The sequence below is a fragment of the Miscanthus floridulus genome, chromosome 9 (assembly GCF_019320115.1).
Source record: "Miscanthus floridulus cultivar M001 chromosome 9, ASM1932011v1, whole genome shotgun sequence".
Classification (NCBI taxonomy): domain Eukaryota; kingdom Viridiplantae; phylum Streptophyta; class Magnoliopsida; order Poales; family Poaceae; genus Miscanthus; species Miscanthus floridulus.
In genome coordinates, this window is record NC_089588.1 from 39,959,976 (window position 1) to 39,977,498 (window position 17,523).

At 41.2% G+C, this 17,523-nt stretch overlaps 1 protein-coding gene across 1 annotated transcript; it reads right to left on the reverse strand.

The window, feature by feature from the left end:
* Positions 1 to 3,166: 3,166 nt before the first annotated feature.
* LOC136483669 (uncharacterized) lies at positions 3,167 to 12,585 on the reverse strand. Its single transcript, XM_066480793.1, has 20 exons — positions 12,391 to 12,585; positions 11,260 to 11,361; positions 10,776 to 10,886; positions 10,594 to 10,650; positions 10,396 to 10,466; positions 9,753 to 9,852; positions 9,379 to 9,449; positions 9,175 to 9,275; positions 8,995 to 9,098; positions 8,840 to 8,893; positions 8,663 to 8,718; positions 8,524 to 8,562; positions 8,243 to 8,393; positions 7,195 to 7,376; positions 7,052 to 7,119; positions 6,348 to 6,420; positions 6,197 to 6,258; positions 5,192 to 6,116; positions 4,268 to 4,558; positions 3,167 to 3,627 (listed from the first exon to the last, which is right to left on the reverse strand). The coding sequence occupies exons 2-20, from the start codon at positions 11,335 to 11,337 to the stop codon at positions 3,354 to 3,356; spliced, it is 2,868 nt and encodes a 955-aa protein (XP_066336890.1). The 5' UTR covers positions 11,338 to 11,361; positions 12,391 to 12,585; the 3' UTR covers positions 3,167 to 3,353.
* Between the last annotated feature and the right edge of the window lie 4,938 nt (positions 12,586 to 17,523).

A 17,523-nucleotide genomic window follows, 5' to 3' on the forward strand; every position in this document is an offset into this window, starting at 1 on the left:
AAAATTTAGCATGTACGTACGTCTTGATGCATGTCTTGTGAATTCGTCAAGTCCTGTGCCTGTCTGTACGCATTTCATCTGCTGATCTGCATCTGCATGCAGGCGCCGATCGACGACTGAAACAACGCAAGACTTGTCCTAAGCTACCAGGCCGGCGAGGGAGAACGGAGCAGTAGCAGCAGCAGATCCTGTATTTTGATCCGGCCGGCCGGAACTGGAAGCTGGCCGGCTCGCCAGGCTGACGCAGTCCGATCCTCTGGTTTAATTTGCCTGGTTCGTACGACGCCGTCCGCGTGTGATGTGACAGCCATTTCAAAGGTTTCATTCTTTGTTTTTTTTAATGGAGTTCGAGAAGAGCACGCACATTCCCTCGGCCACCTGTCGACTGTCGCTGCGGATCGAATTACGTCACGTGCGTGCGTGAAGACAGGGACATGTATGCTGGTCCGTTTCTTCGTTGTATCAGCCTGTTGGTTGGTTGGTTTCTGTGCTAATAAATTTGGTTAGTGTTGATTTATTGTAAGAAAAAAATATTGTTGGTTAGCTGATAAGCCTCTGACTGAAATCAACAAGCAACAGGCTGTTTGGCTCTGGTCTCCATCAAAGTTGTTGGCCGTGGTTTGGTAGATTTGTCTATTCAAAAAGGGTAAACAAGATAGAAGTTGCAACTTATAATAGACTTCCAAGATGCAGTTGTATATAAGATGGCTGTAAACTACCGTAGCATGAGCAAGTTTGTGAAGAGCTGACTACGATATGGATGGGCCACAAAGATTCATACAGCTAGCATGATTATGTTCTATGTGTAATTTTCTCTGTGACAACATGATTATGTTAAGTGTTCATAAGACATAACAATAGTAATGAAACATAAAGAACGCATATTTCCTATTTTTACACACTTTTAACTATTTAAAAACTATTTAATAAGCATAAACATAAATAAATCTATAGCTCAGTCATACATGATCCAATGAGTATGAAATTTTTACTACATCTCAAACATACAATGATTAGTCCACCATAAAAATTTCACCGTTATAGGACCAAAGAAACTACAACTATGAATTAATCATAGAAAAGCATAGATCTAAAGCTAGACCAAAAATTTTGTACTAAATCATACCATATCATATGTTTACTATGTATATGTACTCATGTGAAGTCTAACAAAATTAGATTTTTCATTTTATGATTTTTCTGTAATTTACTATGATTTTTCAAAGATTCAGCCAAAATAAATATAAAAGATAAAAGAAAAAACACCTAGAGAAACAGCCAGGAGGTCATATGTCCAGTTTGAAAAGATATGGGAGGAGTTATGTCCAGTTTTCTAGTGCAGAGAAAAAACTGACTTTTGCGATAGTTAAGGGAGGTAAAGTAGACTTTGAATTGCCACTCAAACTAAGCTTATTCTGCCCCGTGGGCCTCTTTTCTTTAGCTAACCGATCATCACACATGGCCTGTACTCAGACTGCACCACATGGCCCGGACTCAGACTGCTGGCCTACAGCCCAGCCAGACCAGGTCCTAGATTCGCCCATGCCATCAATAAATGTTAGTATTCCTCAAAAAAAATCAACAAATGTTGAGTCAACATTTATGCAACATTTTATAATCACTAAAATGTATTGTCTCAACATTTCTAGAAGCAATTGAATAATCATAAAAAAGTCTAGTCATTTGTAGAAACAATTAGCGGCTTGTTCGCTTGCTCGTAAACGATCGTAAATTTCTAGCCAGGAACAGTGTTTTTCTCTCACACCAAATCAGCCAGCAGTAAATAATCCACGATCGTTTACGGCCTCCCGAACATGCTGTAGATATGTCAGTTTCTATTAAAAAGTTGAGTTAACAATCTAGAAACAGTTACATATCCAGCAATCGTGTCAACTTTTTTTTTTTAAAAGGACTTTACTACGGCGTGCATGCGCAGGATTTTGACTTTCAGCACGCACAGCTCGTACAATAGCTTTTAGTCGCAAAAAAACACAGCAGCTCTCTTCCCTAACTCCGACGCCCTAGCGCCCGCGGCGGCCGCCCTCTTCCCCTCCCCCCACCGCCACCATCTACTCCAGCTCCGACGAGCCTCCCCCGCCCCGACCTGGCCCGGCCGCCAGCTCCCCTAAACCGCCTGCCAACCATCCCTACCGCCTGGCCTACCTACCTCCCCCGGCCGGCCATTCTATAGTCCATCGGAGTTGAGGAAGATAGGGGAGGGCTTGCCGGAACCCTAGAAAGCAGACCGAGGAAAGAGGAGGAGGAGAAGGAGGAGGAGGAGGAGGAGGAGGAGGAGAGGCCTACCCACCGCCGCCGCATCTACCATGGGCGCGCGTGTGGGAGGTGGTGGGGCTTGGGCGCGGGCACGGGGAAGTGATGGACGCGAGCACGAGGAGGAGGGCGTCGTTGGAGGTGCTTGCCGGACGCCGGTGAGGATGTTGTCGGAGAGAGAGGGAGAGAGAGAGTGTGCGGTGGGGAGGACGGAGGAGTTGAGAGAGAGAGAGAGGCCGGGGAGAGGAAAGACCGCGTCGGTGCGTGATGACGGGGTGAGTGGGCAGAACGTAATGAGAGTGCGCGCTCTCTAGTAAGCATTTCCGTTAAAAAAATGTTGATTCAGCGTGCAGATGAATCATCATAAAATGTTGGGTCAGTATTTCTAGAAACAGTTAAATCATAATAAATGTTGAAACAACCATTTCTAGAAGAAGCAGCTGTATATTGTACAATAATTGGGCCAAGGAGTATTAACAACAAAACCTAAAATGGAAAGATGTGGGGATCCTTCCATCCACGTTGGCCCATCATATCGCAGTTACCACCATGGCCCAACTAGTAGGAAAAGGCCCATGCTCGTTGCAATTTCGTACCCATTTTCTGATGGTTTCGCAGCACCTGGCGAAGTTGCAACCAGCCGATCCATTTTCGGATTGTTTGCATATTGCAATGTTGAATGTTGTGCGCCTGCGTGCCTGGAGCAACTGTGTTCTGTATATGTATATAAATATAAAATTTTGAAAAGCGAAACTTTCATTCTCAAAAAAAAAAAAAAAAGCGAAACTTTCATACTCCAAAGAAATAAATAAACCGGCGGTCAGGGTGACAAAGACAGCGCCGAGAAAGGTCAGCACGGTTGAGGCAGACATTTGCGCGGAGATTACAAGGAAGATGTCCCCATCAAAGCTCATAACACCTCATATATGTTTATTTATGTACGAACTGGCACACTTCACATATTTATTACGACCGATTCTATACGAATCTGCGGTATCCAGCAGCAACAATGTTTACAACCGACAATGACCAGTGAATGTTTCAACAATCTGGACACTCAGCGCACAGGTGCGCGGAGGCAATCAGGACCTAAACCTGTTCCGGATGATCTCGTACACCACTCGGAGGAAGCTCTTGGATGATTCGTCTTCAGGCAGCTGCAGGAGCTTTGTGATCCGCGCGTAGGCAAACTGGTTCTTGGGGAATGAATCCTGGGGTATATCTGCCTGAGGAGTGTTGTGGAGCTTCGGGTTTGAGAGTGCCCATTGCATTGCCCATATGGCAAGCGGGCGCATGTAGCATAAGGACCTGTACTCGTCGTCGTTGTTCCAGGCTTCAGGAGTTTGGAATGAGTACCTGAGGAAATCAAATTGTCAGGTTTCCTTAATAGCATAAGAAAGGCCACACTATGCACTGTCCATTATACAAAATATAAATCTAAATTGAGTGGAATTAGCGGTATATGTTAGCGTCTCACTATATGTTTCTGTGGATTATAAAAGGGTGTACCCAGTGCAGAGAGCTCCCGCTCTGTGCGGAGTCTGGGGAAGGGTGTTAGTGGCAGGTCTTACCCTCGCCTGTGCAATGCGAGGAGACCGTGACTCGAACCCGGGACCTTCCGGTCACAGGCGGTAAGACTCTACCGCTTGCACCAGGCCCACCATATTCAAAGAAAAAAGAGGCAACTCATTTAGTGTACAAAATTAAAGTTCAGGAGAAAAAAAAAAACCAGGCAGGTAGAGGGAGATCCCTAACCTTTATTCACTACATGTCTTGCTGGTTTTACATTATAAAAAGTTCAGAACATAGAGATTTAGGAACAAACTTTCTATCCCCAAAGTTAATGCATTCTTATAACAAAGTCCATGGCACTATATTAAAAAATAACTAGGCTCAGGTAAAGTTCTATATCTCAGATGTTATACCATGTCCAAACACATACACACCTGTTGACAGCAAAAACATCAAACCTCAATTTATATGCACATATACTCACCCAAGTCCTTCTGGAGACCAGGCAGCATGATAGATCCCTTCAGCTGTTTTAAATCCCTGCTCAACCATGCCTTCTTGAATCATGCTTGCAGCTAGTGCATATGTCACCCCGGGCCATATCTCCCTAGACTGCATTGCAGACATGTCCACAGTGCCATCTGGCCACATCCCATTCATAGCTCCCCTTGTACCACCCTTGAACTTCATCACATTGAAAGAATATATCTTCTCTAGTGCACTTTGTGCTTTATCTTTGTCAACAATTGGGAAGAGACCACAGGCTTTGGCATACCTGGAACAAGTAACAGCCCAGCATCAAATTTATTAGTAAACAAGGTAAGTTTAGCAGAACTTTCATTATGCTATTTGATTCAAAGATAACATTCACAATTTTGTGAAGGAAAAACTAATCATGGAAACATAATGTTGTGCACAATCTTGACTTCATATAAAGTTATCTACTACTGGAACTGGAGCTCACTGTCATTCAGATACAAGACTGGTCCTTCACAAGTACTCTGCTATTGTATGCTTTATTCTACTTAAACGCTTTTGTTTGCTAAGCCATAAGTTGATTGCACGAACGAGCATTTATAGTATAGGCATTTTAGAAGTTACTAATAGCAATGACAAAAAGGAGTTGATTTTACATATTAGCTTCCACAAATATTTACACAAACACATAATAAACATACTGAATGGAGAAAGAAATGTATTTCCTAGAAAATTGGCAGCAACTGTCCATGTTCCAACTCGACTTCATCCAAGAATTTCACGAATATTTATTACATATGTCAATCGATGATCGAAACTGAAAACTGTTAGCGATTCATGTAATGTGTTAAGGGGTAAAGTTGTATCTATTTATCATATTAGACAACATTTAAAATTCAAGAAAGAATTAACATATATTAGTGATATATACCATTGTCCAGCCAATTGATCTGCTTGGATAGATGTGCTAACTTTGTTGTCGCCATCATCATAACTGAAGTAAGAACCATTCCACAGCTTGCTATAGACAGACTTGGCCTTCTCATATTTGTCCCAAAAAAGCTTTTCAGAAGCTTTGTCACCAACCTCACGTGCCAAGGCCGATGCTGCCTGAAGAGCAGCCACCCAAAGACCACCACAGTATGCACTTATACCAGCCATCGACCACACGTCATATGTTTGATCTGGGAAATCCTCATTTTCTATCATCCCATCTTTATCCTTGTCAAATTGCTCCATATATGCCATTGTTATATAAACTGATGGCCAAACAGCTCGAGCAAAGGATTTGTCGCCTGTGGCCACAACATCTCTATAAACTTGCAGCACAAACTTTGGATTCAAATCTTTCCATCGATCTGTATTATAGAGCGTGTACGCATTCACTTTGAACCATGGGTCATATAACCCAAGATCATGAGGAACAGCGCCGAGCACTTTTCTTGCAGCCCATTTTCCATCATGCAAGATCCTGAGCTTTTCAGGATCATGCATCATAACAGCAGCAGCAAAGTCTCTCTGGACGCTAAGTTGAAGTTTTGGAAACAACATGATCAGTGAAAATGATGCATAAAAATGAACATCATACGTGTTCCACATATAATACTCGATGCCCTCGAGGTATAGAAACTGGCCAATGTTCTCTTCACCCTGAAGCAAAGTTGTTCCTATAGCAGAATTTGATGCAATAGACGCATGCATCCTCTCAAATACTGATGCCATTCGATGAAGAATATCAGAAGCAGTATTATTCTGTCGAACCATCTCATTGAAATCATCAGATTCACCATTTAACATGTCAAGAGAAAACTTTTTCCAGCCAATTGCTGTCAAGCTTTGAATTGGTGGCAATCCATCTGATAATGTCTCTGAGTTAATTCTCAGGAAAAGTAATTTGCTTCATTTAGAGGAAAAAAAAGAAATTATGGATGCATACCTGTCCATATAGTTCCTCCGGCATTAAGATAGTAGAGTTCATTGAAAAGTGTAACTGGATACCTGTCGAAGAAAGTTCATGCTATAAATCGACATTCAGTAGCCTCAGATCTTGTGTACCAAGTAAATGAATTATTAAGGTTGGAACAAACCAAGCCGGAAACCTCTCATCTTGCAAAATAGGATTCTGCCACTCCTCGATTTGCCTCTCCCAGGAAACATGCTCTATAATTTATTAAGCATACAAAGGAAGTCAGCAACAAATATTAATAGGAAGAAATATGACTACAAAAGAGAAGAGTCCAATCCAGGATGTTCCCCTTTCAGATACAAGGACCTCGTTGGTGATGACATTGTCAGCAAAAAATTAGTCTATACTGTGTCAATGGGTGTATAACAGAAAAAGAGAAATGAACTAGTCTTTCATGAAATATGTTTGGACACAGTAAAATTAATTGGATGATACACCGTAAAATTAATTGGATGATACACGGTAAAATTAATTGGATGATACCAGTGTGGCAGTAATCAGGGGAGGAATCACAAGGAATCTCCACAGTTAGCAATTTGACAGGGAACCACTCAGTTTTCCTAATTGATAACAAAGCTTGCTCATGGAAATATTAATTTAATTCGTTTCAAATACTTATGTAAAATTATTAGTATTAATGTTGCAAATTTAAAAATAGTTAGTGAAAATAATTTATCATTAAGACCCATACTGTCCAGTTGTTAGAATATTTCAGAAACATGCTGAGTTCATGTAAAGTGGATTATTGTAGTATGGGTGTATGGCGCACACTGAAGTAAGAAAGGAGTGCATTAAATAGAATTATAGTGAGGAAGTGGATTATACCAAGAATGGCATCATGAGCAAGGGCTGCTGCTGCATCACCATCTGTGCCATAAAATTTGGTGTAACGCCTGAAAATCATGGAACGAGGTTAGTTTCAGTTGCACTACTGTTTTGTTCATTACTGAAAATTGTGCTGTTCTAACCTATGATAGGTTTTCCCACTAGAGAACTTCACTTCAGGACAAGCCCATGCAAGTGAAAATGAAATATCCTGGGTTGCCTTGGGAGCCAGCTTAACTGAAGCAGCAATAGCTGCCCCTATTGATGATCCTGGTCTGGAGCACATCGATGTCTTGATGGGATCAAGATGATCAAAAGATCCATGCTGCCACGATGGGAAGGAAGTTATTTTAGCCTCTCATACATACTACTAACATATTTTACCAGAAATTAAACTGGATACGGTGGTAGAATATTTGACACATTGAACCAAAGCAATGTATACAAGCCCTGAAGCTAAAGCTAAAGCAGAGTATTTGGCATCACTTTAATCAGAATGTAGGTAATCATGAAGGTAAACCTAAGATGAAATTTTCTGAGTCAGAAAATGAAATATCTTTGCACCAGAGAGTCCGTCCCAATTTTAGCTAGCCTGTTGACTTTTACAAACCCCAACTACAATTCATAAGTAAAGATTTCATTCAATCTTTACACTTGTGCATGACATTAGGAAAAGGCTCATTCAACCTGTCTACTATCTCAGAAACAACTTTCGCTAACCCACAACAGGCGTATTCCAAGATTATATTTATATGGCCGGTACACAATTAAACATTAAAAAATTGAGCCAACTACCAATGTTTCCACTTTTTAGCAGTTTGGAATATTTTTGAGCTGTCTGATCCATTACATATTCTACAAAATAAGTGACAAACTCAGAATTCAAACATAAACAACTTTCAAAAGATTGACACAGGAATGCACTGTCTGGTACCATCCACTATCTGACATGCAGTGATAAGAAGCAACATAGAACAACAATGAAATGCTGCCTAAATGAGAACTGTGGTTCTTGTTATAAAATAAACTGATGATCAGCTACATGTGCAACTGCATAAAGGTGATAGTTTCACCTATGAGGCAGGAATGTAAACTCAGCATACAAATGCAACTAGTCTTTTCATTATCTATTATCTTATCTTATAATAGGAAATGCCTTGTTATTTCAGAGTGCTTCCAGCTTCAACCAACCTCTTTCACAGAATTCCACATATCTTTAGCTGTGAATTCATCAGATGCAGAGCTCCTAGATATCACAAAGTAAGGACATTCAGAGATAAGGATATCTTCTTTCTCCTGTGCTGCTATCACAAAAGTTACAGGTGGTTGACCATCTGCTGTTCTGCTCTCAGATACATGACATTTAAGATATTTAGAATTAGAAAATTGCCCTTGGCTGAGTTCAGTTTAACCATATATCTAACTCCTAGGAGACAACATGTTTTCTAAGAAAAAATAAATTTTTTAGTTACCTGTGATGTAATAGTATGCCATGAACGCCATCCTTTTCTCTGTCATCCATTAGGACATATTAAAAATATAACCCGACAACTTATTTATTCAAGAAAAGCTCGAAAACCAGCTAAAAATTTGTACTTATTGTTTTCTTACATCATACTGGAGTTGGAATGATATCCAGTGAGTTCAGATTTTCCACCAACAGAGTTCTGCATGTACAAACATAAGGCAAGAAGGTTCAGAGAAAAAGGGATACAAAATGTAAGTATTCAATAATGATAAAAGTTATGATATATCTGTTCACAAAAAAAAAACATTACTGAAACTTACAGCCCATGTAAAAAGCAAAGTCACATCAGCAGCTGTATGTCCTGAGTTTGTTACCTGAAATTTTTTTACGTGATTGCCAAAGGTGTGGAGCTATATCATAAAGTTAAGAACAGGTGAAATAGTAGATTGAAGGAATTTAATGTATGTAGTATTACTGTAAAAGTGAATACTGCAACTGGATAGCTGCTCTGCTGATAATTGTGTGGAATAATTGGAGAAATCTGATGGCACACTATATTGAGCTCAGGATCAGGTTCTCCTAACAAGCACAATCCAAAATGAGACAAAGATAGAAGTATGTTAAACAAAAGAGAATTCTGTAGTTATTGTAATACCATCATATACTGTCCAGGCCCTAGGGTAAAGGGCATGGTAAGTAGATTGTTGTCCACTCATATTCCAGTCCCAGGATCCAATTCCTGAAATGTCACTTCCTCTGCATTTAAAAAGCTCTAAGGAATTTTTCAAGTACTCAAAAAAATCAAAACTATTCCCTGTTATAAAGGAAACTCATGGAGTAAAACATCAAGTGTGCTTACTTCGGCAAATCTGGTTTCCCAGGATGTAACACTGTGGAATATTTTCTACCATCTTGGCGGGAAATGAAGGCCTAAATGGACAACACTTAAATATCAAACAAACAGCAAACATTGTATTTAAAATTCTTATCGCAGTTCTCGTCAGCTAATGCATGGGTTAATCCAGCAGATATGAGCTTGAGAAGCATCAAAACACACCATAGTTCATTAATTAAAGCACGAAAAGTCTGACAAGGTGCATCAGCACCACAGGGCATTAAGCCAGTACAAAGTGAGATTGCATTAGAAAAGAGTATCTAAAATTCCAAGAATCATCAGACACAAAAGAACACATTTATCAGCCAGAAAGAAAGTGGAGAAAACTAAAGACTTACAGAAAATTGATTTGCCAATACAGGTTTATCTTCACAAGTTCCTGGAAACAATTGCCAGCGTTGGAAATCACCTTTGTAGCTTCTTCCAATACTTCCTGCACTACACTTCCAACAATCAGGAAAATACATAAATATGGCAACAAGCTTCATCAAACAAGAGGAAAACATTTTTAGGGCACGCACTACTTGAAACTGTTTTTTATATCTCCCTTTCGCCCAGTAGGGCACACACTCCTGCATATTTCAGTGTGGTGACACCCCTGACCCCACTACCTAACAGGGAAATAATAAAACGGATGGCTGAGTTGCTGAGAGCGACCTTTGATTTACCAGCGTAGTGTTTAAGATGGCAAGTGAGAATTAATGTAGGTAGCTTCATGTCATTTCAAGTGAAACAATAAAGTAAATACAATATGCTTATTCTTTCTTCATGGCACTTGAACTACGAAATGCTATACAAACATGTTTAGCAACAAAGTGATGCATAGGGAATCTCGCAAGCTCTTTACAGTATCAAGCAGTAAGAACACCCTAAATCTGGTGAACATAAGTTTCCTGGAAGATCTTATATAATATAAAGTATGATGAATATACACTCAATATTTCCAGTAAACACATATTACGCAAAGACAAGAAGATATACCCTATACCACCAAGTGGGACACCCTGACCAGATCTTGCAGCCCCCTTTTTCATAGGATCAATAACAGCAATCTGTAGAAAACTAACGAAGCTAGAACTTACATGGTATCCAAGTGAAAACTGAAGCATGTGGAACATATCAGTTTTCCACATGATAATTTGTTATTATCCATGAACATGTGAAAATAATGAAACATACTCGCCCTTTTGAAGTTTCCTCAACGATATGTCGACTGAGACGTAAACCAATACCAGCCTGCAACGGTAAAATGAACATTATGTGTTGTGTGTGTTGGGGTGGGGGGGGGGGGGGGGGGGGGGGGGGGGGGGGGGGGGGGGCAGTGGAAGAAAAGGCTAGGCTATGCAACGTAGAAGAAGTACCAGCTGCACTGTCTCTCTCCATGTAAGTCTGAATGGCGGCAAATCATGTCTAACATGAGTTAGCTTATGTTCCCAGGTCAACACTGGGAGTTGGCCAGGACAAACCTTTTCCTGACATCAAAGAATAGCCCATTTGAACCCAAAATACAATGGGAGATCTTAATAAGTCAGGAATACGGATGAATAGTACTCATATAGTCATATTCTTTTTACAGGTGGTTGATAGAACCATTCAAATTATGAGTTAATAGAGCTAACTGGAATCATGAAAACAAAGATATGGGTAAAATTATCATTCATAATTATATGCCCAGATTGATCATACATCAACCCATAAAATTAAGCATTTTATACTTATGTAAATAAAAATTGGATTGTTAATGGCAAACACAATTGTGACTGATTAAATTATTGAGTTTTCATAAAGTCAACATAATATGGTGTGGCAGTAGCTTTTATATGAATAAAGGAAGGAGTATCTCACTTCATCGCCATTCATATGTGCAGGTGGACGATTCCGAGACACACCCTTTGGTTGCTCATCAACATGAGTCTGTACCATGTTTCTTATTTCTTTGGACTAACCCTGCAAACAGGTTAACATTCACTGAAGCAATTATATATTAAATTCATGTGACCATAAATATCAACAAAAGAATTTTACAAACTACAGGATATTAGAAGTGACGAAGAGCGTGAACATTCACAGACATTTCAAATCACACAGAAAGGCAAACAAAGGATATCTGATCTGTAAATACATCAGAATTCAGAAATGTGTCAAAAATGGAAACAAAAAAAATGATGCCATAATACAGCTGATATATCCAGGAAATATAATGTCAGCAAGGTATACCAAAGTCAAATAAATAATTGTTCAAACTTTAATCAAGGTCTAGAATCAATCTGTCAAATTGATATCTGATATCTCAAAGGATCCACTAAGTCTAGTTTGCTTTAAATCAGAGAAATATCACTTAGGTGCTGTAAGCCTGTAACTGAAGATGAGTAAAGGTAGGCAAACAAATCATTTGGTTGAAGCATACAGAATCAAAGGTTGTGTCAGTTTCACGTTACAAAAACACATAACCCAAATTTCACACAGATCATAAGGTGTATAACACAATGTTGTATAAAGATGATAGGCAGTGTTGATTGAAACAAATTCAACACATGGAATCAACCAGGAATGTTAGGTAAATAAATATGGCACAAAGGTCAGAATTCTCTAGAGGTGCATCGGACTAGAAGAGAAGGAAAATTATATTGCTTGCCCAAGTGAACCTTCAGTGCTGACTGTTAACAAATGAACAAATCATGTATTACTGTTAAAATACCAAGTTCACGCACGAATAACTGGGGTTGGATTGGCGTGAGCAACGGAAGATATAGCAGAAGAAAATAAAATAAACAATCCATCCCAGCACTGTACTGCTTCATCATCCTTAAGACGGAACCAATCGAAAGCCCAAACATCACAGGCACTCTAATGTGACCATTTCGGTGGGGGCAAAACCCAGATTCTCCAACCAAATTCCAAGAACCGGCCACAAAACAAAATAGAGGAAGGCAGGCGCGATCCCGTGGGGCGCCGCCGCGAGAACAGTACTCTCACCGAAAATCCCGCGACGAGCACCGAGAAAGGGGACACCAGGCTCTCCAGCTAAGATCCAGAATCGATCGGCGTGCAAATGCGGGGCGGGAACCTGGCCTCCTCCTCTCCTGAATCCCCCGAGAAGGGATCGATCGATCGGACACTGCGGCGCGGAGGACGTGGCTTTGGCTTGTGGGCAGCTGGCAGCTGAGACGAAAGAGACGAGAAGCGCGCGCCTGGTCTTCTGGGCCCACGGCAATGGACGCACTGCCACTGCGCACGTCGGCACGTCTTCTGGGGCCCACGGCAATGGACGCAGTAACGCACCACTGCGCACGTCGGCACTCCGGATACTTTTTAACCGTGTGTTTGGTGGGTGTGGGACAGTGATAAGTGTGTAGGCACCGGAAGTTTGATTTGATTTATAAAAAAATACATATAATATTTATATCTTTAAATAAATTTATTAAAAAATTAAATTTAAAAAAAATTTTAATTATACTAATTATATATTATAAATATTAATATTTTTAATATATATTTAGTTAAAATTATTTTTTAAAATAAAAATAATAGATATTTAGAAACAGAGGAAGTACTAGCTAGTTTTGACTTCTGAGGCATGGGATAATTCTGCCTCACGTTTGATTTACACATACATAGATACGTGTCTGGACGATCGAACCGGGGGACGTGTGCAGACGCCCACGCCGCATGCATACTTCATGTGGTGTCCCGTGCCCGTTCTGTGTCCCACGTCTGCTTCCATCTCAATCCACGCCCGTACGGTTTCCCACGCTTGATGTCCGTACCCCCTCCACACCCACGCACCTAGCAGCTGTAGTAGGCCGGTGGCTACTGCAGATGGCGTCCACTGTAACATGTGCAACACTAGATCTACTTTTATAACATTTAGAGAAAATATTTGCAACATATGTCCAAAACAGTTGAAATACTTGCAATACGTGTGAAACACGAGCGAAACACGTGTGTAGCCATTGCAAAACATATGCAACATTTAGATGAAACACATGCAATATATGTGTGAAAACATATGCTACATCCGGATGAGACACTTGCAACATAAGTGTGAAACATATGCAACATCTAGATAAAACACGTGCAACATCCGTTTGAAACAGCTGAAATATTTGGAATAAACACTTGCAACATACATGTATAGCCGTTGCAACATATGCAACATCCTGATCTAGTTTTACAACATCCACATGAAACACTTACAACATGCATATGAAACATCTGAAACAATTGAAACATATGCTTGTAACACACGCTTGCAACATCAAGGAAGGAAGGGAGAGCGAGGTGCAGCCAAAGAAGCACACTCCGGGTCTGGCCACTCCAGATCTTGTGGTGTCGCGAGCTGAGGTCGAACGTCGTAGCGACGCTGGCGTCGACAGCGGCCACGACTTCTTGGTGGGGAATGGCGGTGTCGGTAGCACCTTGACGCGGCGAGGGACGGGGCACGACGCGCAAAGCTGGGATCGGGCATGCGCCGTGGTGGAGTGGGTGCGGTTGGGGATGGAGCATGGCGCAGCGACAGACGTGGCACGGCTCGACGCGAGATGGGGGCGCCGTCGCGAGGCGGCTTGGAGCGGGGCGAACGGCGCGGTGGGCCACGACGAGCAAAGCGAGGAGTTGGGGATTTTCTATCAGCTGTCGTAGTGTAGATGGAGTAGATAGATAGAGAAGAGAGCATAGATGGGTCTGTTGGGCCGGTCATGTTGCTACAGTGATTGCGGAGCAAAACGTCCGATTTTTTTTAAGATTCTGGGCGTATGTTCCCTCGCTTCGGTGCAACAGACTCAATTTTAACCAAATGTATACATAGATTAATAATATTTATGGTGCGTAATAAATATCATTAGATTAATCATTGAATTTATTTTTTATTATATTTATTTTGAGATACAAATGTTACTAAATTTTTCTATAAATCTAGTTAAATTTAAATAAGTTTGAGTAACAAAAAAATTTAGACAGACACTTAGAAAAGGGACGAAGGGAGTATTTAGTTCAAAAACAATTGAAGGTGAGATAAGACACATGACATGTGGAGTCCACCTGTCATCTTTTTTTTGTTTTTAATCTTCTTTGTCCTAACCCTGTCTTCTCTCTTTTTTATTAAAATTTGTCTTTTTACTAGTAAACATGCTCGAATGTTGTAACAAGACATGTTGCATGACGCTCGTGCCAATGATAATGAGCTAGTTATTTTGTTGAATTTAATTAGGCTTGGTCAACCTTAAATCAAATATTGTAAACTGCAATGCCCATAATGCTAGTGTAATAAAGGATTCTGCATAGAAAATTGATAGGAGATTGACTCAACTAAAAATATGTGTATAATTTATAAATTTTTAAAAAGGTAGAAGACGAACCATACGCCTTCACATGCCTTACAGCATGAGCAAGCTCATATGGCTAGGTTATAACACGAGCCATGTGACGCCTATAAAGATTTTATAGCTCCAAAAATCAGAGCGAGAACGGTAGGAGTAAGGAAAGAGTGACGAAAGAGCAATGAGAGACAAATAGACAGGGGAGAGAGTGAGAAACAGAAGAAAAAAATCACTCTTTTAACTACACTTTGATATGACACAGTTTATGAGGCGCAATTTAATATGACATGGTTTCTTAAATTATACTTTGATTATTTATTTATTTTATATTATATATTGTTAATACTTATAGAACTTATAAAAATTAAATAATATATTTAATTACAAATCTAACTATATCAAGTTTGTATATAATAACGTAAAGTATTTGCTAAATTATGATCAAAGGATTTTTAAAGTTTAAATATTGATATACATGCGTGTCTCGTAAAATAAAATGGAGGGAGTATTAGGTAAAGAAACAAACCTTGTCAAACTAAGTAGTACTTGTATGTTGTTAGCATGTTGCATTTCTGTATGTTCTAGATTTTAGGATGCAAGGTGGGTTGTCTGTGAATCTATAAATACATTTAATTTTGTAGGTTACTACCTAACCTACAACAATTAAGGGGTCGTTTGGTATGGCTCCAAAATGGATATTCCTAGTAGTGCATAGCCCTTTTCGCGCACGGAGCCAGAAATACTAGCTTCACCCGGCTCCTGCCGACACGCGCATGGGCCCCTGTGCGGATTGGACGCGGGTAGCCTTCTTCTTTACCACCTGTGCAAAGAAAGGTGACATCGCGCTGTCGCGGGGAGACACGTAGGTGCTGCGGCGGAGCCACCGCCCTGTGCCCGCGCAGAAGCGGGGGGGGCGCGCGGCCACAGGGCGATGGGTGCGCAGGCAACTCCAGCGAGGCAACTCCGATGAGGCGGGCAACCGCGGGGGAGGCGGGCGACCGCGGAGGCGATGGTGAAAGGTCCTAATGGCTAGAGGAGGATGAATAGCCTATTAAAAATTTCTACAACAACACTTAGCAAACCGGATAGATAAATATGAGGCAAAGCCACCTACCACAATTCTAGTTTCTATATTCTCTATCTTCACAATGAATATGTCACCACACTAAGTTAGTGTGCTCTCAAAGGCTAACTAAAGAACCACACTAACCAAACTAACAAGCTCTCATGACTAGCTACACTAAAGAGCTTGACAACTAGTTTACGGTAATGTAAAGAGATAGAGAAAGATGGTTATACCGCCGAGTTGAGAAATGAACCAATCAATCACAAGAATAAATACCAATGAAGACCAATCACCTCGAAATCAAATGATGACACAATAATTTTTTACCGTGGTTCACTTGCTTGCCGTCAGGTTAGTCCTCGTTGTAGCGATTCACTCATTTGGAGGTTCACGCGCTAATAGGCATCACACGTCAAACACTCAATAGGGTGCCGCACAACCAACATAAGATGAGGATCACACAAGCCACAAGTAATCCACTAGAGTATATTTTGGCTCTCCGCTAGGGAAAGGTCAAGAATCCCTCACAATCACTATGATCAGAGTCAGAAATAATCACCAACCTCCGCTTGATGATCCTCGCTGCTCCAATCCATCTACGTGGCGGCAACCACCAAGAGTAACAAGCGAACCCTGCAGCGAAACACGAACATCAAGTGCCTCTAGATGCAAACACTCAAGCAATGCACTTGGATTATCTCCCAATCTTATAAAGATGATGAATCAATGATGGAGATGAGTGGAAAGGCTTTGGCTAAGCTCACAAGGTTGCTATGTCAATGCAAATGGCCAAGCTACTGGGCTAGAGCCGGCCACACGCCTTAAATAGAGCCCCCAATGAAATAGAGCCATTGGCTCCTCAGTCCTCTGAAATTCAGGCTGACCGAACGTGCCGGCCAGATTGACCAGACGCAGGACCCCAGCGTCTGGTCCTCATATTTTCACCACGTGTCCTCAGCTTCAAATGCTGATCGTCCGATCTCAACGGTCATCTGTGCACTTAAGTTGTGACCGGACGCACAAGCAAGCTGACTAGACGCACCACGCTCGCGTCAGGTCCTCATGCGCCTGCACACCAACACCCCACGACCGGACGCACCGATGGAATGACTGGACGCTCCAATAATGTGGAGTCCGGTCACTTCCAGAGAGCATCCAAAGCCTCATTTTCTTGATCAGACACGTCTGATCATAGGCGACCGGACATGGACCAGATTCCGGTCCTTACGGACCTGTTCAGATGCTTTCGTCAGCGTACATCATCACCTGACCAGACGCACCTCCTGCGTGTCTGGTCCTCTTTCTTCTCAGCGTCTGGTTAAAGGACCGAGGGCGGCCTTCACTGCACGCTACTAACTAGACGCAGGGTCAGAGTCTGGTCACTGCCCAAGGCAGAGTCCGGTCAATACAAAACTCGTCCTTTTGACCCCAAACTTCACCACCCTTGATCAAATATGTCATCCACCAAGTGTATCACCTTGTGCACGTGTGTTAGCATATTTTCACAAACATTTTCAAGGTTGTTGGCTTTCCACTAGATCCTAAATGCATATGCAATGAGTTAGAGCATCTAGTGGTACTTTGATAACCGTATTTCGATACGAGTTTCACCCCTCTTAATAGTACGGCTATCGATCCTAAATGTGATCACACTCACTAAGTGTCTCGATCACCAAAACGAAAAAGCTCCTATCAAATTTCACCTTTGCCTTGAGCTTTTTATTT

What these genes read in the sequence shown, in the direction of transcription:
- LOC136483669 (XM_066480793.1), bottom strand. Translation starts at nt 11,337, where the DNA reads ATGGTACAGACTCATGTTGATGAGCAACCAAAGGGTGTGTCTCGGAAT. An exon ending in CTTTGCTTTTTACATGGGCT is followed by an intron (nt 8,719 to 8,839) that starts GTAAGTTTCAGT and finishes TTGTACATGCAG; the next exon opens with AACTCTGTTGGTGGAAAATC. An exon ending in AGTGGGAAAACCTATCATAG is followed by an intron (nt 7,120 to 7,194) that starts GTTAGAACAGCA and finishes CATGATTTTCAG; the next exon opens with GCGTTACACCAAATTTTATG.